The sequence below is a fragment of the Epinephelus lanceolatus genome, chromosome 15 (assembly GCF_041903045.1).
Source record: "Epinephelus lanceolatus isolate andai-2023 chromosome 15, ASM4190304v1, whole genome shotgun sequence".
Taxonomy (NCBI): Eukaryota; Metazoa; Chordata; class Actinopteri; order Perciformes; family Serranidae; genus Epinephelus; species Epinephelus lanceolatus.
This window is the reverse complement of record NC_135748.1, coordinates 8,062,976-8,088,900: the sequence shown is the minus strand read 5'-3', so window position 1 is coordinate 8,088,900 and position 25,925 is coordinate 8,062,976. Positions and strand designations below refer to the sequence as shown.

General features: G+C 41.4%; 2 protein-coding genes across 2 annotated transcripts in view; one reads left to right on the top strand and one right to left on the bottom strand.

Annotated features, from left to right (window-relative positions):
• dapp1 (dual adaptor of phosphotyrosine and 3-phosphoinositides) overlaps window positions 1–25,925 on the bottom strand; it is a 579,028-nt gene that overhangs the window by 87,227 nt on the left and 465,876 nt on the right. The window lies entirely within an intron of this gene.
• LOC117266741 (coiled-coil domain-containing protein 85C-A-like) overlaps window positions 1–25,925 on the top strand; it is a 54,888-nt gene that overhangs the window by 21,096 nt on the left and 7,867 nt on the right. The window contains exons 2-5 of the mRNA XM_033642068.2: window positions 19,407–19,486; window positions 21,963–22,055; window positions 23,640–23,732; window positions 25,813–25,911. Coding sequence (XP_033497959.2) covers window positions 19,407–19,486; window positions 21,963–22,055; window positions 23,640–23,732; window positions 25,813–25,911 — 365 coding nt within the window. The remainder of the gene's footprint in view (window positions 1–19,406; window positions 19,487–21,962; window positions 22,056–23,639; window positions 23,733–25,812; window positions 25,912–25,925) is intronic.

Here is a 25,925-nt window from a genome sequence, read left to right as displayed (position 1 = left end):
AATCATCCCAGCTCAATCTAATGCCGTGTTGTAGCTTATCATCAAGTTTCAGTCCGCACTATTAGGATTTTAGTTTTCTTACTTCAGCAAAATGTGATGTCAATTCAACAAAACAACCGGTTTCAAAGTTATTCTGTTTCTTTGAGTACGTCATTTTGAAACTCAAGCCATGTGATTGTGTTTTTTTATCTGTTGGTCTCATCCCAGGCAGGGCAAGGGTGCGTGTGTGTGTGTGTGTGTGTGTGTGTGTGTGTGCGCACTCTCTGTGCCCTGGCCATCTGTCCGACAGTATTGTCTGCCTAACAATGGGGTGCATGGTCTTCAAAGACTCACTGTGCAGAATGGGAGCCTCACATCGACCCCAAAAACTCGCTGTCTGTCTCTCATCATTATGTTTGTGTGCTGGTTGAGCCTACAGCCTCTCAGTCTGACAACAATGTGATGAGAGGGCTCAGGCTCTGAGGCTAGTCAGGGTCAAAGGTCATCAGCCTCTGTCTACCCTTGGATTTTATGGTGGCCATATCTCATGGCAGTTTGTAGAGGTTCTTTCAGCTGCAGTTTGGACTCACTGCTTTATATCTGGTGTAGAAAGCACCTAGATGGAGAAGATTAAATTGCTGCAAAACCATCAATGACAGATAGTTTTGGAGTTAATGTTGTGACGCCCCTCCTGTTCTCTCGCTGGCTGTTCTTAGCAAGAAATGGGCTGACACAGGAGGGTCATCAGCTGATCTAATTTACCTGGGGCTTCCATGCTATAAAGGCTGGCCCGTGTGCTCAGTCAGCCAACATCCACCCTGCATTACCTCCTTTTGCTTTTGCACCGTCAACACCTCCTCCGCCACACATGCCTGCTCTGCTGTCATGGCTAACATTGCTGATTTGTGTGAGAAATTGCTGAGATCTTGGAATAAAGTAAAAGATTAACGAGGTCCAATTAGAAAGAAGAAACACAAGCACTCAGATTGTTTGTAAACAAGCCAGCCGTATATTTATCTTAAAAACAAGTAAAATTAGAAAACTGTGTGTGCACTAGGGATGCATGCGATTAGTCATCTAAACGATTAAACATCTGCCCCCTCACGAGTCAGCACCAGAAATATTAGTCGGTTTAACCAATTAGTGTTTTATTCATGTACAAGGCTGCTTAACTGTCATATAGCTGCCCACCACTAGTAGGTGCTACAGAGCCATCAGCCAGCAGTCCCCCTCCCTGCAATAATGCTCGAGTAGACTGGAGATTTAAAACAGCACGGTGGGAAATTGGAGAGATGTCATTTCGCAAAACCAGCGCAGTTTGGCGGTACTTTGATCTAGAAAAGGAAAACAAGGTAGCATGTAGGCTGTGTCAGAAAAAAATGGCATATAATCACTGAACTGGAGCAATGCGCAACCACATTCAACTCAAGCATTTGGATGTTAACCTGCACGGAACAACGACTGCTGCTGCTAGTGGTGCTAGCCACACTCAGACCAATTTGACATAGTTCATCCAGAGGTGCTGTGATCTGCCCAATCTGAGAAGATAACGCAGCTCATCACGACAATGACCTCGCAAGATATGCTTCCACTTAACTTTGTGGAAGGTAAAGGCTTCAGGAAGTTTATGGAATATGTTGAGCCTGAATACACTGTGCTGGGATGCAAAATGATAACCTCCAGGCTGGAGCACATTCACCATAAAATGACGGAGATCAAATTCAACATGAGGAAGGCAGAATATGTGGCTATTACAACAGACAGCTGGACTTCCATAACAATAGAATCACACATGACAATAACGTGTCATTTCATCACAGAAGGAAACCTAGTTAGTTACGTGCTCCAGACATGCACTCTCGAAGAAAGGCACACAGCTGAAAACTTGGCAGCACACCTACATGATGCTATTAGCGGGGGGCCTGGATAACAAAGTCATCGCCTGTGTCCACAATAATGCGAGCAACATGGTAGTAGCAAACAACAACCTGCTTGAGTGGTAGTCAGTGCCCTGTTTTGCAGAACTCTGCAATAAATGATGAATGGTGCATAGCGCTTCACAATTCAGCAACAATTTATCTTTTTTGAGATGTTATATTATTTATAACTTTAAGTGAGTTGTTGTCAGATAATGTGCAGGGTTTACATTCATACTGCACAGCTCAAAATGCCTTTCATATCAGCTGAAATTAAATTACAATGTAGATGTTGTTCTATTGGTTAACTTTTGACTGAGTTGCCGTCATGTTCACATTCATACCGCACGGCACAAAGTGTCCCATACAACTACAGTAGGTACAGTGAAAGAGATCCAGGGAACGAACAATTTCTAGGATAGCGAAGGAATTGCCTGCTTTACTCTGCCTCTGATTGGCTTACCCTAACATTCTTAAGGCCCGAACATACTCGGGCGTACTATAATCGGAACGGACTCCGCGAGGAATGTCCGCAGTCATTCGGGCTTCCATAGTCGAGCGCACTTCCGCGTTGTAGTTTCCTTTAAAATTGTCCGTGAAAAATACCCACGATGTGAAAAATACATGCCGAGCAGTCACTGGTGCGCGGAGCAGAGTCCGCGCGGTCGTAAAATCTGAGCTTTGCGCGCACAGGCCTTGCGGACGTCTGCTTTGAGTCCGTTCCGCGTATGTTCCACCCGAGTATGTTCGGGCCTTTACCCTCACCCTAAGCAATGCCAACCAATGAAGGCAACGAGTACTAACAATCATAGGAAGTGTAGGGCAGGTCATTCCTTCGCTATCCTAAGATCTGCAAATTTGCATTCATGGATAGGTCTGTAAAATAACAGTTGTAGCCACTGTGACATCACACATTGGTTTGTACACTCACAATCTGAAGCCTCAAGTTTGGCATTTTTGTTGTCACCATTTATGTTTTTGGAGCCAGAACGGACCATATTTGGGCAAATTTAAACAGCTGACTCATAAAAATTCACCCCTCGTACAGTTGTCATGGATGAAGAAATTAGCTATAGAGACCAAAGGCTGTTAACATGTTTAATTCTGCTGTAAAGTTGGGTATTTTAACATGTGGGTCTGTGTGGATTTTGGAGCCAGCCTCAAGTGGCCATTATAGGAACTGCAAAACTTTGCACTTGGCTTCATATTCAGCCCTGGTCATTGCTGTTATTGATCTGACCACAAAGAGACTGACTGATCAATTCTCCACCCCGCGACTCAAAACCAACAAACTACTGCTGAGGAAAAAAATAAATAAAATAAAATAAAGGCAAGCACAATTATGTAGGTAGGTTTTCATACACAAGGGATTTGCTCTGGTGTGGTATAAATGTCTTTTACTCATTCTTCTTATCTTTTTTTCTACCTTCCTCAAAAGCTTCAACTCCTGGGACTTTTCCATTACTTGACAAATTAGCCACTATAATTCACATTGGTGGCATGTTCCAGCATAATATTGATGGTTATTCTATGTGACTAACCCACCAAAGGCAAATACTCCTACATGGTCAAAGTTCAGAGGAAACCTCCCTTCTGGTCAAACTGATTACCAGCCATGACGGTGGCGAAGGATGGTATCATTTCCACCTTGTGAGTGTGTGTGTGTGTGTGTGTGTGTGTATCATCATGGCAAAATGTAGTCCTAATAACATCTATTGTAACGAGAACTACCACAGAAGCAGCTTTAATTTTTTTTGCCAGGTGTTTACATGTCTGTCTCTCTGTTTGTGGACAGATTTTGTCAACGCGGTAGCATTGCATATGTGCAGCATGCAGTCAGGAAACTTTACAGGTGTGTAGTTTGAGATCAAAGTGAAGACCGAGTATGAAGATGGGTGTTGTTTGAGCAAGAACGCCAAAAGTAGGGAGGAAGGAGTAGGGAAGGGGCCATTATCCCACCTCAAATTACTCCCATGGCCCCATTCGATTTAAGTTGCATATTGCTGGGTCACGGCTGGGGTGCACCCATCACAACATGGTCTATTTCTGTTTGTTTGCTCTCGTAACCCTCATCTAATACCTGCTTAGCCTCCACTAGAACTTTATTGAACCACATATTTCAATTTCCCTCCCCTAGGGAAGTTCTGAGGCACAAACCTCAAGCAAATGTTTCCAACTTAAAGCATTCCAAGTGTAGTACCAAAGAAGTAGTTCAAGTATTACATCAATTCATACCAGCTCCTTAAGTGTTGCTCTACTACAACCAGATTTTTAGGTGACGTTACCTGGGCTCCAAGCCAAACTCAGTCATCTGTTATCTGAAATCTTCTGGGTACAACTAAGAGGGAGCATGACAAAGAAAATGATTGATTTCTGTTTGAGATAATGTTATTGCCCTGAAATATCTGGAAAGGTTACACAGCAGCTCTTCCAAATAATTAAAAGCTGCTTTAATACATAGAGTACACGGAACTCATCTCAGGTGACTGGCATGTGCGTGCCTGTGGGTCTGTCATACTGTTGACATACTGATATTGACCCACTTTCACAGACATGTCATTCCATGAGCTCTTGCTTTGCATATATACACAGCCTGCTATTGACACAGTTATTAGTTGACTTGGCTTTCTTTCCCTCTGCTTTTTATAAGGCATATTATTATGGAATTAGGTTAAAATGCAAACAGCTGATGCCAGCCAGGTTACTTTGTGTCATACTGCATTGTCTGCTGCTCTTTGGGGCCTTAGATAGCATAATTCATTTTTAGTGGCATGGCTCAAGTGATGCTGATGTTCAGCCCAGACTGAACAATCTCACCGACTATTGGATGGATTGCCTTGAAATTTTGTACCGACATTTATGGTTCCATTAGAATGAATCTCACTGACTTTGCTCATCTGCTGACTTTTCTCCTCACACCACCAGCAAGTTGCCATTTTTTGCTTTTAGTGTAATACCTCTATATTGGATAGATTGCCTTGAAATGTGAAACACTCATCAGGATGGACGTTTGGCATATTTATGACTAGGGATCCACTCGTCATATCTGCTAGAACAGTTTCAGCCACAGCACTGAACTGATGAAGAGGGTTGGATATTGGCCAGATGTGACATGTTTCTTTTGTGTCAGTGTTATTGTAAAATACAGGGACCAGTTGCATAAAACACCTTAATTATGTCACTTAAGGCTTACATGAAATACCTCACCAATAACTGACTGGAAAGATCCTGCTGCATAAAACCACAGAGCAATCATTAATTGTAAAGGGGCTGGAGGAGCATAGCTTTGTAAAGTTGAGTGATCCAACCCCAGATGGTCACAGGCATGAACTGACTACTGGTAAAATTTAAAGTGCAAAATCAGTTGCTGGCCATTAAGCATGTCCATCATGTTCTCCCAGCTGGAAACACTCTTCTTGGGATATCTTAATTTTTCTCATACATCTCCATAAATTCAACCATGTTGGGGCGTCGGTAGCGTAGTGGATAGTGCCGACGCCCCATGTACAGAGGCGATGCCTCGCTGCAGCGGTCGTAGGTTCGACTCCAGCTTGCAACCCTTTGCTGCATGTCAACCCCCACTCTCTCTCTCACCCCATTTCACTCTGTCCTGTTCATTAAAGGCAACAAAAAGCCCAAAAAATAATCTTTAAAAAAAAAAAAAAAAAAAAAAAAAATCAACCATGTTGCAGTTAAGAGGTACATTATGTTTTTGTCCTTACTTTGGTTACTAAGGTAGTTTGTGCAACGGTTTAACAAACTTTAAGCAATTCCTGTCGCAAAGACCAAATTGACCATGGGGATCAGAGATAATCAATAAAATGTAGGCTGTAAAGCCACCAGTATACCTCTATGTGTATGTAGAATGAGAAAGTGTGCGGACACTATACTAAATAAATGAGTAAAGAGAATTACCAGATTTATCTGAAGAAAAAACAAATAGTAATGCAGATAATTATAGCAGAATGCACAGTACCAGTACAAACAACTCACAGTAAATTATACCAATATGTACAGTATCAGTTCAAACAACAGTAGACACGTAAGGGATAATGTATAGTGAGCCAGTGACTGTTAAAAAATAACTCCCGACAGGGGAATGGAATCCCGACGCACAGTGGTTATTTTTCAACAGTCACCGGCTCACTATACATTATCCCGCTTAGAACATGGCTTACTACTGAAAGATTCAAATGTTACAACTGGCATCAATATTATTAAACTGCTGGCAGAGTGTATTGACAGAGGAGAGGCGTTCACCAGACAAACGGGAGTGGAGGAGAAGATCTTACTCCACTTCTCCCGGTTGGAGAGGCTGGGTGGCCAGTAGCTGCGGTGGCAGCGGCGGCGGCGGCGACGGTGGCGGCGGCGTGGGGTGGGGGTAATCACTGTCCAAGGGCTGCCGTAGAATGGCAACGAGGATGTCAGCCGACCAACTCTCGCTACCTGGTCCCTGGTTGTGGTGATTTGCGATGCTGGCCAGCAAGGAATTAACTAGCAGCCAGTACAGTACAGTCCTCTCTCGTCTAGCTAACATTTAGCCGTGTTACTTACTGATCCATTAGAAAGAAAGCTAGCTGGACATCAGTTTTGAAGCCTCTTTGGTCACGGAGCTCCCTCCATCTCTTGAACACCTGACTGAGGTTTACTCTTGTTTTTCCTCTTCTTTTATCACTCTCCTTTTTGCTCTTCTTTGCCTCCTCAGACAGAGGAGCTTGTTTTCTTTTGCTAGGCCGTTTTTCACTTATCTCCAAACTTTGTCCGTCTGCCATTGTGCTCGTGACTCAACTATCTCATGCCCAACTCCTCATAAGGACCAGCTCCAGTCCCTGATTGGCTGACCAACCAGTTTGGCAATACATGACGCATTTCCTGCTGTAAAGCAGATTTTTTTTCTGCGAAAATTCGTCCCTGGTGGCAGAAGCTTATTGCAAAGTCACTAAGTAACCTATGTAAACGCTGATAGTCTGATTTTAATGTGTATACTACCCTGTGCAACCTACATTATTTTCATAATGATATATATAGGTAAAAATGCTGTCTTGAGGATGACTTGAAGACTTGAGGATGTTTTGTGTAACCGTTTGTTTTTTTTCGAGGAAACCTTGACTCAGACTTCAAGGGAAATCTTTACTTAAGATGCTTTGTTTGCTTCAGCCATTGGTTACATTAATGCAGTGAAATTTATTTATTTGAATATATGCACCAGACTTATAAAAATGATGTATTATCTTCCCCACTTTCAGTATTTAGAAGTAACATGAAGTTACAGCCTATATAGGAATAATCCCAATGAGCTCCATGGTCAGCATTATAGGCCTACAGATTTACAGACACAAATCTTGATTAAATTCTTATTTGTGTTCAGATTGTTTTAAAAGTTTCAGTTTGTCGAATACTTTGTTTGGATGCATGATGATATTGGCATGTTATTGGTATCGGCCAATTTCAACTTAAAATGAACTAGAAGAAGAAGAATCAGCCTACATGCGTTTTCTTATTTTGCACAATGAATGGATATTACATACACTGAAAAGTATTGTATTTCACTTTTTGATCACTAAAATTAGGTAGGGAAAAAAAGTGGATATATTGATATCACCAAATAAGTTGTTATATATATCGCCATATCGGACAACAGCAAAAAAATCCAATATTGTGCATCCCTAATACTTTGTCCAAAACTGGTGGCATTCTCATCAGCCTCAGCTGGACTTTCAAAAACTTTGACTGTTTACTGCTGGTTAGAACGTTAGCATGTTAACATGGTAAACAAAGATGGTGAACATGATAAGTAACATATGTACCTGTTTCACATTTGAATGTTAGCATTGGTATTGTGAGCATATTAGCATGCTGATTTTAGCATTTAGCTCAAAGCACCACAACTTAAGTACAACTTTATTAAGCTACTAGCTTTACTGTTAGTCTTGTTAAAACAGCATTACTGTTTTAACTAATTTTCAAGGGATTTGAATACATATGTTACAGTTTAAAAAAAGTCTATTTTTATGCCTCTGTGCCCATGACAGCCATGACTAGAAACTATTTTGTTGCTGTCCATGTGTCTGTCCCATTCTTATGAACGTGATATCTCAGGAACACCTTTAGTTAATTTCTTTAAATGTGGCACAAGCGTCCACTTGGACTCATGGATGACCTGATTATAATTTCATGGTCAAAGGTCACTGTGAATTCACAAACCCCGTTTTTGGCCATAACTCAAGAATTCGTATGCTAATTATGACAAAAAAAAAAAAAAAATAGAATAAAATGATGAAGTGATGACATTTCATATCCCAACAGTCAAAGGTCAGCTTCACTGTGACAACATGATGCAAAAACACTTTTCTGGCCATTACTCAACATCATGGGCTCTAGTTTCGCAGACCGGGCGCAGCGGAGGCGCAGCGCACCTGCGCTTCGCCAACTAGGTGTGGCCAGGTGGATTTTGTAAGTTTGGCACAACGTGCGCCTGGCGCAGCTACTCCTCCTTCCCACCTCCATCCCTCCTACGGGCGCAAGTTGGAAAGAGGGAGGAGAGAATGCGTGGAGTGGGTTTTACACACATCACACGAATCAAATGAGCCCCTCTCCTCGCCCTTAAATGTGCCGTGCGAAGGTGTAATGAGAGTTTACTCAATTCGCCATGGCAGAAGAGAGCAGCAGCGTCAGACAGCCAAACTTCTCCCAGGAGGAAACTGATGTTTTGGTCCGGGAGGTCCAAGCTCGCAGTGTCCGAATATACGGAACTGCGAGCAGACCTCCACGGGCTGATGATGCAAAGGTAGCCTGGGAGGAGGTCACCACAATTGTAAATCAATGTTGCGTTTCTCTTGTGCGTGCATGCTCTCTCTTTCTCTCTCGCAGTCTCACTCTGTTTCTTTTCTTTTGACTTTTCTAAGATGACAGTTGCTGAATATATACTCCCTATCTGATGCTGTGGCTGTTTGTGGTTGGCTGAGAGGGATGTGAACTCATTAGTTTGCAGCTGTGTTAATCAAATCAAGTTGGGTTTCCATTACGCGTGCCAAACGTGCCAAACGGTGCCAATCCCCTTTGATCTGACATCAGATGTGACGGGACAGTCAATATAGAGATACATTTATGTGCTGATTGCAGATAGTTGCACTGAATAGTGGTTTTGTGGCTATTTATTGCATTGTTAATGTGCCTGATATTCTGGAAACCTGCCTGTGAGGTTTTGGTGACGTGTGCGCACTGTCCGCCGGTCAGCCAAACTTTGGCTTACACCGGCTGCGCTCCCCCTGCACTGACAGTAGACCTGGTTTCAGATGGCGAGCTTTTAGCGCACCTTCGGCGAAGCCTTTTGGAACGAAACTGTCTGCGAGACTGCTGCGCCGCCACACCCATCTCAGCGCACCTCGGTCTGCCAAACTACCAAACTGAGCGCGCCCGGGTTGCGCTGCTCAAAACTAGCTCTGCGTGGGGTTCACCACCCTGCGCCACCTGCGCTGCGCTGGGAAACTAGAGCCCTATATCTCAGGAACAGAAGGGAAGACGTGGTCAGATACTGAATTGGTGACACTAATCTTGGGTGTCCACCTTGAAACTGTGCTCATTGTAAAGAGTGTGCTGCTGGGTTGATTCACCTATAGCTATATTGGTTATAATGACATTGTTATCCCCAAATTAAAATATAGGTGTACATATGTACATTGAAAGAGTTATTGGTCAATGTAATACTTCCTCCTGTTCATACTTGCAGGGAAGTGATCCCCTCACAGAGCGACTACACTGTAGGAAATGAGGGGCATGAGGGCCGTTTATAGTGACCCATAAATCTTTCAACATATGTATGGAATATTGGTATGTATTATGTATGTATTAGGATAGACTTGGAAAACCCTGAGTCTATCCCATAATGCCAAAGTCTTAAAATTGAAGATAAATCTAAATTAGTAACAGAGGAAACTTGGTCATTTAGAGGTTAAATTCTGGCCTGTAGCCAAAGGGTTTCAGGACCAGCTGGAAAATCTGAGGAAGTAAAGTTCAGCTGCAGCCCCCTCCCATAATTCTCTCATCCCTCAACAACTAGTTTCAAGGTGTCCTTGAGCAAAACACTGAACACTCAGTTATCACCAGTACAAGGCTGTGGCTGTAGTGAGCAGCTGTTGTTGCTGAAAATGATCAACTTTTTCCATGTAAATTAAAATAATTCTGTATTTAACCAAGTGTGTTTTTTTAAAAATCTTTGTTTAGTAGATGGAAGGACAGAGAAAGGAAGAGACTGAGGGGTGTGCTGGATGTGTGCTGACTGACTGTAATTCAAGGATGTCCTCTGTCCTTTGCTTTTATTTTGTCAGCATTGTCTCCTCCTGTGTGTGTATGAGATTTGCCCTGAGGTCAGCACTGTCTGTATACCAGTGACTTTGACTGCATCACCCTGGTCATTACCTTATGGCTAGTTGTCCTTGTAAAGGCTCACTCTCACGCACCATTACCACTGAGGGTCTGTGTCGCAAAATCTTATCAGTGAGTAAAATTTGTTACCTGGGGTACATCAATATGCTGTATAGTTCAGACGATCTTATTAAAATCTGAAGATAGTCTGCTGATTAACCAATCACCTCACTACTGATCAACTATTCACTGACTATTTATACCTGTTTTGCTCTGACATGGAGAATCACATTGAAAGTAAAATCACAAGCAGCCACTATATATAAAGAACACCATGCATCATGACTAAAGTCTCATGTTGAATTTATGATAAGTTGCCGACAGCCAGATCCTTCTCCGAGAAAGAACTAGAACTGAATGGCGGAAATAAAGGAAGACGCTGAGGATTTTGAATGTAGAAGCGGGAGAACAACGGAGAAAAGAAAATGATATGAATGAAGATTTGGGGTTTGATTAAGGGGGCAGTTGTGGTGCTCCTTTCAGAAAAGTATACTATGGCAGGATAAATCCAGAGGAAAGTGGGGAGAATCAAGCTGGCACATGTCAAACGCTCTGGTTTGACAGTGGTTGAGTACGTGCCAAAGAATAAAATGGAAAAGCAACTGAAAGTCGAACTTTTGTAGGGTGGGATGGATATGTATCCAATGGCATGTTTCCAGCTGAACAAGAACGCCCCAATCAAAGGTTTAGTTGACAGAGTCTCGCACAGAGTGGAGGCTGGGAGACTTTAAGAGTGTAAAGGTGTAACAGACAGTTTCATAATAAAGTGATTTGACAAGGAGAGTCAGGAAAAGTTTGAGACAAAGTCAGTCATGCTGCACTTTGATTTGGAGTACTTGCTGGATAGGATGTTTTTGGATCACGTCATATCCAGTAAGGTAGTATGTCCCCAAACCGCATAAAGAACCGTTGTAAGAACTGTTGAAATTCGGTCATAGTCTGTTAATTTGTAGAAGTGATGATGTGGTAAATGTGGAGAAAATGAATGCGAAGGAGACTGTGAGAAAAACCTGAGTGTGTTTCTCTGCAAAGGCAATCATGCAGCATTGGAAGCTAACCCAAAGAGAGTAAGGGAGGCAGAAATAATCACAGTCAGAGCAAAGAAGAGAAATAAACATGAGGAAGTAGGTAGGACAAGATATGTAAGACAGGAAGCTAAGGAGGACACATCAATCAGGGAACGGGGAGTATTGCTTTTGTAAGGACCGGATGAAGCTTTTGGCCTTTGTGGTGATGTACTGTACTGCTGGAAATGAGACAAAATCTGAGAAAATTGAGATATTTATAGATGTACGGAGGAGATTTCTCGATGTCGTGGGTGTCTCTAGAGAAGATGTACAGCAGCTTTTGGAAGAAACTTTTTGACTCTCTCCGGGAATTAGGAAATTTCTAACAGAATGGTAACTGGATGTGAAGGGCTTTTTATAGCTAGTATTATTATTATTATTTAAGACTCTGGAAATCCAGAGTTCTCGCGAGAGCACAATTTGAATTTGCTCAGCGAGTCACTCTGGCAATCAGTAATGATGCTCATTATCCATGCCATTGGAGCTGAGCTGCACCAATCACATCAGCTAAACAGATGACGACAACGCTGCGACGACGAAGTCCGGAATCAGCCAGCAAACATTGCAAGATGGCTACGGATTAACACCAGTTGTTGTTCTGATTGGTCGTAGTGTTATCCAATTGCGTGCAGTGATATTTTCAAATGCATGCTTGGTGCCGCCCCTCGAGTTGGGCCATTTGCATTACTCATAGCCAGACCCTAAATCTTTCTAGATTTGGGTCTGGATTTCCAGGCTAATTATTTAATATAGTCAGTGGAGACCTTGGGGTAAATCCAGTAGGTGGCGTTAATGCAACTTTTTGGATGCCAACTGTCATTAAAAACCAAAGGAGAAGAACCCCTTCTCCTCAAAATGTTTTCTTGTGCATATAACTAAATTATTTTGTCAAATACAGTACATTGTGTTGTCAAATGTAATTACTGCCAGGATTATATTTGCAGGCAATATGTTGTTAATTGAATGAAGCACTGCATTCAGCTCAAGTCACAGGGAGGTTGTCAGGGTGGATGGTGAATACAAGACACAGCACTTGTTCTGTAGACCAGACCACCATCTTTCTCAAACTTTAACCAAGTGCTTCCATGTTTCTTTGCAGCAACATCCATATCTGAAGCGTTGCCTACTGTCATGGCCACATGAGTCTGGACAAACATGGCTGTAAACTATAACTGCAACTTGACTGGTTGTCAGAGGCATATAACAACAAGGCAGTAATTCTAGTTTATTTTAATATATGCACAAGAGTTAAGAAGTGATGTTACATCACATCCTCATGTTACCTTTTACAAGAAAGCGAAAGCAGAGCACTCAGTTTGGGATCAGTACTTACAGATACTTAACACTGCAATAATGTAATTGGTGTTGGTGTCAGACTGGTTTATCCCTACTACATATTTGCAATCTACCATCTGCAATTACAGAATCCTTCCACAGTAGTGCTGTATTGCACTTTAATCTGATTAGCATGTGCATTAGTGTTAGCAACATTATTCTATTTGGGTAGGGACTTAAAAAGTTGTGAGACCTTAAAATCTGGTTGCTGTGCACAAGAATGCAGTGGTTCGCTTGCTTTGAGATTAGTACTAAATACAGTGCATCATCTCCTCATTCATCACTCTGTCTTACTTCTTTGATCCTCTCATGCTGTTTAAATAACTGTTCATACTGCAGGAATGTGGATGGCAGCTTCAAATGACTTACAGAAGTACATACAGTGAGAAAGGGAGAGTTGGGATGGGTGTGGAACAATGTGTTCTCTGTTTGCCGTAGCAGCTCCACTAACCTTCTACTCCCTCTCTCCTGCAGCTCAGCTATACGTCATTATGAGCTATAAGTCAACCGTGTGTGTGTGTATTCAGTATAATTGAAATCATTCCTGGACTTTCCTGTCTGAGGACCTCAGGCTCACTGGCTGTGTATGGCAGGGAGCCAGAGCATGGACTGCTTTACTGTAACAGCTATAAGCAAAATCGTAAACTTTTGCATGTCATAGCACACATGGTAGGAAACAGAAAGAAAGGGTCACAGTTGTCTAAATATTAGAAGAGGAAGGCATGAACATCTTTCTGAAGGTCAGTAAATGGTAAAAAGGCCTAATTTTGGAAATACTTTTCAAATGGAGGAAACAGGACTGGACCACCCTATTGTTCTCTCTCATCAAAACAAAGATTCAAATATAAACTCCAGCAGCAGGCCTGAACACAGGCCAGTTGCACTGACGTTTCTTATTGTGGATTGTACAGTAGGTTGGAGCAAAGAAACCAGTCTCAGGATTATTTTTATTTTCATATGAATAGAGTTGTGGAAATGAAGGTACTGGAGTCACTAACAGCAAAGCTAATGGGGTGACAGGTTACCCATAAAACTGACTAGTGAAGTAGTGAGTCATACAATTGCAGCCTCAGACTTTGTTAGGGTCAGTTAATGTGTCATTGAGTATGTTTACATGGACCGTTTAATTCCCTTTTCATTCTGAATGAAAGTTCATTCCTGTTAAAAGTGATCTTGTAAACACCTTATTCAGAATGAAAATGGCCAATGCGATTGAAAATTCATTCCGATGTAAGGGGCTGGAATATTCAGTTTCTAATTCCAAATGAAAGAATTTCTCGCATTTGTATACATACAAAGAAGTCCAAACGCACATCCAAACCAAAAAACGGGCAGGTGCTGAGCCGAAAACAGTGCATACAAAAGCACTTGTATACACTCATTCCTCTTTAAGTTCATTCCGGTCTTTCTGCGCATGCTCATTTCCTTGCCCTTATGGCGCAATGACGTATATAGCGCACATTGCAACGGGCTGAGAGCAGTCGGACTCATTGCACTCACCGGTTTCCATTCACCAAAGCATGGTCTTCTATCTCCCTTCTTCGACCTTCTACCTCCCTTCTCCTCCTCAACAGACGAAGCATTAGCCCAACAAAGTTGTTGTCGTACTGCTGCTTCAAGAATATAAGCAAAACAAGCCCGAAAAAGGCACTAAGAACGGCGTCGTCAAGCATCTTGTTATCCGGAGCGAGGACTACAGTGTTGGTAAAGTGTGGTAAACATAAACACATAACATCCGCCCTGCCCCCTATCCAATCAGAAACCTTCCCTGCCCCAAACTTTGCGCAGACCCAAATACAGGTGATTAAAAGGCAATTAAACTGATCTCCGTGTAAACCCTCATTCGGAATGAATATTTCCCATGTAAACTACCTTTAATTCCGAATGATTTCATTCGGATTTATTTCATTCTGAATGAGAAGCCATCATGTAACTGCACCCATTGTCAAGCCAGTCAGATCATGTGGTATTCCATATAATAGGAACAGCACATTCAAGATAATTTGCTTGCCTTGATGATGTGTTGGAGATTTGAGTTCAACCATCCTGCATCTAATGGCTCCTGCTTTATACAAATTCTCCAACTAACTAATTGGGGAGTACTGTTGCAGTGAGGTGGGGTAGTTGGTCTGCAACAGTGTTTGAGTGGGTGGAACATGTCAGGTGGAATCCACATGAATGCCTGAACCAAAGGTTTCCCAGCAGAACAATGCATTGGAACAGAATAATCAAAATTATTCACCTCACCTGTCAGTGGTTTCAGTGTTTGTGGCTGGTCGCTGTTGTTTAACAGTGCCCAATGGTGTCGGGGGAAACAACAAAAGTTAAGGTAGCGGAAGTCAAGAGTAGGGTGGATGGGAGGGCTGGTGGATGGGTCCAACTACCACTGACTTTCACCTGGGAGGCTGTCTGGGAGGCAATCCCGTAAAATTGTAAAGCCAAACCCTGTTGTTTTGTCCCGAACCCAGTCATGTGGCTAAATGTAACCACTTGCGTTTGTTGTTGAAGGAAAAAAAATGTCAATTTGTGGTATTGTACTGACATATTGCATATATTTTGAAAGAGACTATATGCAAACTGTATATTTCCTGTGAAAACGGAAGTGTATTCTGAGAACAGACAATCCATGAAGTTGACACAGCGTTCCAGAGACGTCATTTGTCCCCATGGGGAAATTGGTTTTCAGTATAAACAAAAAGGCATTTCATCACAACATCATAAGTCACCATACATATACCAGTATCATAAAGGTTATGTTTGAGAGAGAGAGAGAGCGAGAGAGAGAGAGGCCGACTGATGATGTCATGTTATTGGAGGACGTGTTGAAACATCACAAAGTCTTCAAAAAAAAAAGAACATTTTAATTCAAGTCTGTTATTTGAAAATAAACCTTTCAGTTGAACATATTTTGCCTGCCTATTTGTTTGGCTGACATCTTTTCTAATCACTGAGATAACACTAAAAAAATCAAAGTAACTTTGCAAATAGCAAGCTACTTTTGCCATTATCTTGTAACTTAGTTTGCTACATTTCTATGCACATAGCTTCGGTGTAGTGGAACTTTATTTTGATGTAGAGTAGCTGGTAGCTCAGCTCACTACATTTGCCAAGCACCTTGTCCAACACTGCTAGTGCATTACCTGTTTTAAAACTAAAATAGCTTGTGGAGCAAATGAAAACTTGGCTCTATGTTTAGTGAACAGAGGGGGGCAATATCAATATCGTCGCCCAGATGGCAGTAGATAAAATGCAGAGACAAGGGGGTGCCTCACGACACAAACTATTGTTTGCCTTCTTCATCATTTTGTCTCTGTAGGTGCATTCCATACTTGGTAAAGTAATCCATAAATAGTTTACTGGCTGTTGAAACAGTTTAATCTGCGTTTTCTGGTTTTTTCTGTGCTTCAGTAGCATTACCAAACCAGCAGATGATGCAGGAGGATAAAACACTTTCAGTAAAAGCACTGAGGCAGTCTGAGCATTTTGATATGGACATGAAAAGATCATTTCCTTAGAAAGTGCATTTTTTGTTGTGTCTAAGTGCTTATGAGGTCAGTCCACAGATCCCATATAAGCTTGTGGTTGGCCACAATGCCAAGGTACTTGTAATCTGTAACACACTGTATTGGCTTCCCATCGATAAAAGTAGGGAGAGAGGATTGCAGCCTTCTAAAATCTATGGACATTTATTTTGTTTGAAAGGTGTGTAGGAGTACATTTGACTTGTCATACCAATTTAGGAAGTAGTCAAGAATTGTGTCCTCCTCTTACATCCTATGAAATGGTATTTTCCAAAACATATTTGGCTTTGAGTTCAAATATGTAGATAGCTAATGGTTGGATTGAAATTTAATTTAGATATCTATGATCCCCAGAAAATGATTCCAGTGACCCATGTGATTCCCTGACTTTTCATCTAGAGCCATCATAAAGTCAAAGTTTACACTTAGCCACACAAATATAAGGACATTTACTAGAATGGATTTTGGATCTTACTATATCTTACTATCTTATTTTATCTTATCTTACTATATCTTACTATGCAATGATGAAAACTACTCTGTTTGTCTGTGGGTATGTGTGTGGGTGTGTCTGTTCCACATTTTTCTCCTCACTGACTTGGTCAATCCCTGTGAAATTTGGCACAGCGGTAGAGGGTCATGGGAGTAATGAAGCAATATTACATCAATTGGCACTATACTGTAGCAACCAATTGAAATTGCAAACTTTGAATGGGCATATCTCATGCCCCATATGTCGTAGAGACATGAAACTTTGCACAGAGATGCCTCTCCTCATGAGGAACACATTTGCCTCAGAACCCATAACTTCTGGTTATATAGATTTTCCGCCATTTTGAATTTTTTGAAAAACACTTAAAATCAATCTCTTCCTAGGAAGTTTGACCGATCTGCATGAAACTCGGTGAACATAATCTAGGGACCAATATCTAAAGTTCCCTTTTGGAAAAACTGGAAAACTTACTAACTAACTACTAAACTAAAACTTAATAAAACTGAGCTTTGATAAGGCAATGACTTTAGCTATCTGACTTTCAACATGCTACCTCAACTACAAATGTACAGTTTTAGCCCACTAACTATCCCACTATTGGCAATGGTACTACTGTACTTTCAATAAAGCAATCGTACTATCAAATTCACAAAAACTCTGTCTGAATACATTGCTCTTCTTAATGGGTTCAGTTGACTATTTAATCTGCAATTTCCTATGACCTGTATCCCAAACACACACCATGTGAATCTGTACGTGGGCAACTGTGCACTCAATGGGTATGGACTAGTTGAAATTTAATTTAATCTATGGTCCCCAGAAGATGATTCCAGTGACCCATGTGATTCCCTGACTTTTTATCTAGAGCCATCATAAAGTCAAAATTTACACTTATCCACACAAATATGAGGACATTTACTAGAATGGATTTTGTGCTGACATTCATGGTCCCCACAGAATGGGTATTTAATGAAACTGGTGTTCCTCCAAGTTTTCCTCTCGCACCATGAGTAGGTTGACATTTTTTGTCCAGACTGAAATGTCTCAACAACTGTTAATGGATGGATTGGAATTTGATACACACATTCATTATCCCATTATGACCAAACACCTGTAGAACTAATGACATCCCCATCGGCCTCAGCTGTACTTCATGTTTAATGCTAATCAGCAAATGCTAACACACTGATCTAAGATGTGATCATTGTAAACATCGGCGTTGCATCAGCATGTTAGCATTGTCATTGTGAGCTTGTTAGCATGTTGACATTTGTGGCTAATGTGGTTGTTAACTTTTAGCCATGTTGTATAAACAACTGCAAACTTTCCGTGAGATCATATTTAAGTATTAGCTGTGTAAATGTGTACAATACTTTCAGCTAAGCACTTCTTCTTGCAATAGTGCTTATTTCCTCATATTTAACCACATCCAGTCTGTATATGGTGTGTCTAGTGAGAAACTCAATAAAGCTTTTATGTGCCAGAAATTCCTTTGTTGCTTAATACTGTTCTGAGAGCAGCTAGTACATTCATATATCGGTTTGGGAGTCAAAGACTACAACAGGGCAATTTTAGGATTAGTTGGCTTAACTAGAAAAATCAACAATGGGATTCTGAGCTGAATGTGAGGATTAAGCTTGAGTGGGCTGCTAAACATCTGAAAAACATGCCAATCAAGGCCCTATGAGGGGAAACTGGATATAATGACAGCTAAAAGTAACATGAACAGACAAGACTGATGCAAGGCCCAGACATCAGTTTGCTGCAGCTCTCAGGCACCGTTGATGGCAGTGAACTAATATGCTGTTTTAGGATAAGGCTGTATGATGCTTAAAGGGATAGTTTGGATCTTTTGTAGGGTTGTATGAGGTACGTATCCATAGTGAGTGTATTACATATAGTAAATGTCTGTCAGCATGCCCCCAGTCTGGAGAACCAGGTAGAAGTACTGACACAGAAGCTGCAAGAAATGTGTTGCTGTAGACAGTGGCAGCAGCAAAATGTATTTTAGCCACCTAAAAAAATCAATATCAGTGTAAGTGAACAGTATATTTAGAATATTTTCAGTGCTTTCGCTGCTTGCTGTCAGACAGCAATTCCTGTCAGGGAACTGAAGCTGTTATGTGCTCTCTTTAAAGCCAAACCCTCTGAATATAGCAGCTACTGATCTACCAGTGCCTCCATTAATTAGTATGTTAGTTTGTGTTGTTGTGTGACTTTGGTGAATCCAAAGTCACACAACACAAACTGGTCGAAACAGCAGTAGACCAACAGCTCCTGTGTTGAGTGAGCTGCTTTCCGGCCACCAGATGGCGCTATTTTCACCGTCTCATTAGGGACCTCGGCCGAAGGACGAATCCCTCTTGTTAGAAATTGGAATTGCTGCTGAGGCTGTCAGACGATAGACTTTTTTATTATTTTATCCACTTTGCTTCAACCGATCACCACCAAAATTTTATCATATGTTCCTTGTCCCATTATCCACCTTTCTGTTCATAACTTTTTGAGTTATTTTGCAGACAAACAAACAGACAAACAAACAGACCAACGCCGGTGAAAACATAACCTCCTTGGCGGAGGTAAAAATAAACAGCTTGAGTTGCATTGACATTTGACATTAATGAACTTGGTTCAGATGTGATATTTTATATTCTTTTTTTTTCTTGTTCAGATGCATTAGCTGGCTACATCAGACAGCTGGAGAACAAGATGAGAGTACTGGAAGAAGAAAACCAACAGCTGCTGTCACAGGTAAATACTGCCACTTATCACTGTGCACAGTGTAAACTCTTGATGCAGACAGCTATGGCGCACATTGGAAAATGATTAGGCAGTAGTATACTGTGTATACTTTGCATGGGATTTAAAGTAAAAGATGCAACAACACTGGTAATCGTAAGTGCTAATATCGTGGGCAACTGGACTTGCTTGCGTTCTTGAAGACGTTTCGCCTCTCATCCAAGAAGGTTCTTCAGTTCCAAATGACTGGTACGAAGTTGCAGTATATAAACCCTGTGTGGGTGGGAACCCTTGCAGAGTCGTAGGGGGTCAAGCAAGGGTTCTGGTTCACATAGTTCTGGGGGTATTCCATCAAGCAGGCTAAAGGCAAATCCAGGCTTAAGTGGCCAAGTCTGGCTAATGTGAGCCAGAGTTCTGTTCCATCAAAGTGGTTAAGATTAGCCTCACATTGGTAACCATGGAAACCATGGTTCTGGCTTAGCCTGATATGTCGAGCTAAACTCCGGTTTCCGTTCCATCAAACTGAGCCACAACTCTGTTCCATCAAGGTGGTTAACCTAAATCCCAGCCTAGTAACCATGGTAACTTATGCTGCTGGGCAATCCTGGTCTGTAGCAGGATTAAGGTGAGGATTAGCTCCATCTATGATTAAAAAAGGTTCAATAGACAAGAACAGACACCTAAAAGACAGTTCTGCCAGTGCTTTTACACACTCACAACTGTCATGTAATGATAAAGTAATATGTAGATCATAAAATATATAACATAATTAATAAAAAAAAAACTATTAAAAAACAAATTAAAATGTAAGAAAAAATAAGATAATTAAAAAAAAACACTTACAGTAAAGCCAAAATCAATTTAATAAAAACAAAACTATAATAAAATGAAACTGAGGCATTAGAAAAAGATTGTACATGAATATGTGATTGCCCCCCCATCCCCACCCCACTCTGTTTCCAATTGGCTAGCGAATTCACAGCCAATTAAGGTCAACTGACAACGGCCAGAGAAGGAGAGGGACACACCCAGAGAGACACAGAGAGAGTAAATTAGAAATACAGACAGACTCCTATCTGTGGGAGAGGTACCAGTTCAGCAGGCAAAGCATAGTGTATTTATGCAGTTTGCTGGAACCACACATTATAAAGGTCACATGCTGCAGCCTGTCTCTGACCACTGTGCAGTCAGTCTGTATTGCACTGAGGTTCTTTGCTAGCGGTACATTCCTGTATAGTGTTGGTGATGCTGAGAGGCTAAGTAAGGCAACTGTTTGCAGAGAGGTAAAAAGGGTGTATTTTCTATTCATTTTGATTATTCCTAGCATCACCATACATCATGCATAGGGCTTGATTTGTTCACATTAACATATGGTTATCTTTTATATTTATGAATTAACCTTGACACAAAGCAACCACATTAAAATGGGACACACATCATTGTGGTTTGTCTGTTCCTCATCCTATAGCACATTCCATACATTTAAGGGGAATTCCCTTATTTTGATATAATGAGGAATAGAGCTTACAATTGACTCCCAAATGATGAGAAATAGATAATTGATTCACTATCACCTGCATTCACTTCATAGGTTTCCTCATCTCCACCGAATTGATGGATTTGCTAAATGGAATTTTCTACAATCAGTAGATAAATGTAATGTGATTATTTCCTACAAACTGATCATTTCGGAAATGTCATAATCTACAATCAATTATGTGATAAATGCGATGATTCACAAAAAATAGTTTGATTAAATGCATCATCTGAAATATACATAGGAATCAGTAGATAAATGTGATAAATAGTCTTTCACTAATATTGATTTATACATTTGGTGAATTTCATTAGGCATACTTGAATTGTTAGATTTAATAGGTGTTCTTATCTACATATATTTTGTCCCTTTGATGCGGGATTTATATAACATGATATTATGCTGAAATGCTGAATTTTCTTTGTCACTTGCGCATTAAGCCTGTCAGCAATATTCTGCCACGACACCTCCCTTGCTTTATTAATTGCTGCAGTATTGCCTTTTTCTTAATTATGTCCTTATAGTCCTCATACACTTCCATAAGGAGCGTTTGCTCCGCCGTAGAAAAAGCCTCCGCTTGCTCGTTTCCTTTGTTTTTTGACATTTTGTAACATTTTCGGCACTCGACTAGTTTGGGCTTTTTATTTTCCCTGGGCGCATGCATGAGTTGAGGCTTAACAGGTGAGGCTTGAATTAGCGTCAATTGGAGCCAGCTGATTTCACTTGATATAACGGGTTGGAGCTAGATTGGGAGTTGGCGTTTAGTCAAGCTTCAAGATTACACCTTAATCTGGATATTCTTAGCTACGTTGATGGAATACCCCCCTGGTGGTAGAAATAGTATGTACACATACAGAGTAAACACAATAAGGGTGACTTCTGTTGGTCTGAAATATTGTTATTTCTGTTGTCAATTTTAAATGTCTCTTTCTTTTTCTCACTCTCTCTCAGATGAATGAAGGGGAAGGAAATACACTGGGGAAGGGTTTGTCCCTTTATCATTCAGAAACTCAGCTCTCACAATTCCAGGACAATGTACACAGTGTATGTACACCGTAGACAACAGTGTGTTTGTCTGTTGCTTGTCTCTCTCTTTTTCCTCAGCCAAACATGTCTGCCTGCGCTCTCTCCATCTTTCAGTTTAATTCAGTTCAGTTGTATTCAGTTTGTGCTTCATTCAAATGTCCCCACACAGAGGAATTACATGCATTTCCCTTTATGAGGGACAACAATCACTACACACCCAAGCTGAAATTACAAGACTCTGTTTTACTTTATTTCACTAAGAACCACAAAAATAACCCCATAAAGCCACATCTGTCAAATAAATACATTCTACTTTGTCTGACAGTGAACTTGTAAACTCATTACTATTCACTTCAAAACTGAAACTGTATCTTTGTTTTCTGTTTGTCCACATAACCATAAATTAATAGTTTGATAATTGAGTTAGACATCAAGATCAACACTGCTATCATATCTGTCCTGTAATATGCAGCTATACCCAGCAGACAGTTAGCCTAGCTTAGCATAAAGACTGGAAACAATGAGAAGCAGCTAACCTGGCTAAGTCTAAACATAACACAATCCACCTACCAGCCCCTTTAAAGCTTCCTGATCAAGGGCACAGTCACATGTGAGCAAAATTAACATTAGAAAATATTTGCCTCTCGTTCACTTCAATTCAGCGCAGTTCTCAATATCGCCCAGGGCAGCCAATGGGCTAGAGCCGGCCCTGGCATGGAACATAAGACAATGTAAAATGTAACAACAACTTCATATTTCACTGTATTTATTAGCAAGCTAGCAAACGTTAGCTAGCAAGCTCATGTGTGACCATGCCCCAACACTCTGCTGGTTGCTTAGCAACTTAAGTGACTGTGCCTGGCCAGGAAATAGTACCCCTCTAAGGACCGCCACCTGTTGTTTTTGCACTTCAGTTTTTGTATGGGTTAAACAAATATCCAGTCTTGATGCTAAGCTAAGCTCACTGATAAGCTCACTGATATTTGATAAAGATGAGAGTTATTATTTCTTAAATCTCTCATCAAAAAAAGGAAATAAGCGTGGTTCCCAAAATGTTGAACTTGTCCTTTAAATAATGCTGACTTTTCTGAGCCATTCTGAACCATGGCCAATTGCTCACCTTCTGATTAAACTCTTGCTTCAGTAGTAACCACTGGAGTGAATCAGTGACAAACCCCTCTGTGATTTTTTACAGTCGCTCACAGAACCTTTCTGGCATTACCTGAGGTGCAGTATCATTGCTGGCAGCTGCACTGACATAATTACAATCTACGGAAAATGTGAGCTCCCTACAGCAGATGCAGGACATCCTATCTCACCTATTGATGAGTCTGACCGGTAGATTGATCCTCTCCTGCTTTACTGCAAACACAGCAGGTCTGCTGCGCCTTCTGTCGGCATGGGAATACATACCTCCCTGCCTCAGCAATGCTACTGCCTCCGCACACAGCATCTCCTGTAAAATCTCTCTCTGTCTTCTACTGAGTTATCTTTCTCTTTTTTATTGCTGGTTGTTGCGACAGTATGCCTCTGCATTAATCCCTGTCGGTTTACTTGGTGATTACAATCATTGTAATCAGATGGTGCCACCTCCCTCCACAGGGTGCTGCTCAGACCCCCAGCAGTGAACCGTCCTCCACAGGGCTCTACCCCCCGCCAAAACAGAAACCAGAAGCTATAGTCCACGCAATGAAGGTAGGCCACAAACTAGCCTGTGTGAGCAGTTTTAGGCTGTGTAGAAGTCTGTGACTTAGCAGGTATCTTGGGCAAAATAAACCCAGGTATATATTTAAGCTAATTATGTAAAAAAAGAAGTATCACTTCCATTGTTTTCTACTGTCTACAAAGTGCTAGATGCTTTTGTTCAGGTAAATGTATGCTATATCCACTGACTGTCAGTCTCAAGTTTCCCATACAGGGTCCAAGTTTTTGACATAGTGAAAGTAAGGGTTAATATCATCAGGGCTAAGTATCTTTTCACTTTCTCTAAATACGAACTTGCACGTTCCTTATCTGCTATATACATACTTTGCATTCCTGTACACCACTCTTCTCATAGATACTACAGATCATGCACCTGCTCACCTTATCATTGTAACCTTGTCAAAGGGGCCCTGTGGAGCTGCCAGTCAGGTTCTAGCAGGACTGAATTCATCTCTGGACTTCTTTGTTTTCACTGAGACTTGGATCACACCAGAGGACACTTCCACCCCAGCAGCCCTCTCCTCGGCCTACTCCTTCACTGAAATACCCAGACCAGTGGCACTGGTTCACTAACCAACCTAAAACTGTGATTTTAACTCTTCTTGCTTCCACACTTCAATCCCTCTTTTTTCTATGCTGTGTCAATACTGTGTCTATTCCCTGCTTAAACATTGTTGTGCTCTACTGGAATTCTTTGAGGAATTAGATGTCCTTCTATCAAACACCCTCTATCTTCTCTTCTCTATCTACTCTACACTACAAGACTGCCCTCCTTGTCATCACAGAGGAACTCCACAATGCTAGAGCAGCCTTCCTCTTCTATGTTGTCATCCTGCTGGACTTTTCAGTAGCATTTGAGAGTGTGAACCATCAGATCCTCCTCTCCACCCTCCAAGAACTGGGTATTTCAGGCTCTTCGTTCTCTTGTTCACAATCTATATTAAGGGCCACACTCACAAGAAAATGGAAAATCTGTGTCTGAACTGTGTAGCCACACAACTGGAGTCCCTCATGGTTCTGTTCTGGTAACCTCCTCTTTTTGTCATTATACCAAATCACTTGGCTCCATTATTTATTCCCATGGCTTTTCCAACCATTGCTATAGAGATGACACTCAAATAATTCTTTCTTCTCCCGGGTCTAAAACTCAAGTGACAGCACAAATCTCTGCTTGTATGGCTGACATCTCTCAGTGGATATCTGCACACCACCTGAACCTCTGCAAGACTGAGCCATTCTTCCCCCCAAGGAAGGCATCATCTGCCTGTGACCTCTCCATCACCACTGAGAACTCTGTGGTCAATCAATCAATCAGTTTTATTTATAAAGCCCAATATCACAAATCACAATTTGCCTCACAGGGCTTTACAGCATACGACATCCCTCTGTCCTTAGGATCCTCACAGCGGATAAGGAAAACTCCCCCAAAAAAACCCTTTAACGGGGTGTGGTGTCCTCAGCTAGGATTGATGATCATGACACTGGATGAGCTGTTCTTCGCTGCCAATATTACTGCAACAACCTGCTCTTGCTGATTCTTCTCCATAACGTCAAGAGGATGCGTCCACCCTTTTCCCAGGAGGTGGCACAGTTTCTCAACTCATCCAGGATGTAGCTGTCTGGCTGGTTTTCAACCAACCAAAGTTGTCCCACACTACCTCACTCCTCCACACCCTGCACTGGCTACACTGCTGGCTTCTTTAATTTGATTTAAGACACTGGTACTTGCCCATTGTGCTCAGGCCCATCCTACATCAAGGACATAGTCATACCATAAAGCCCAGGCCGTCCACTACACTGCTACTGCCAATGGGCCTGCCACTCCCTCACTATGAGGGAATAGAAAAGAGGGAAATGAAAAGTGATCCACGGTTTAGTCCACATTTACATCTGTTGTGCTAACTGTGTGAACAGTTTAGAAAAAATGAACTCAAAAACTGTAAATACTTTTACCCTGTAGCTTAATATATTAAGAATAACTTTGAAATGTTGAATGAAAACTACATAATACAGTGCATCAACAGAAACGGACATGATGCTATTTTATTGTGTATTTTATGTCTGTGTGAAGGTGTTGGAGGTCCATGAGAAGCTGGACAGGCAGCGCACACAGGAATATGATGAAGATCTTAACGAGAAAGAGAAGGCCATTGTCAGAGAGATGTGCAATGTAGGTTCCAATAT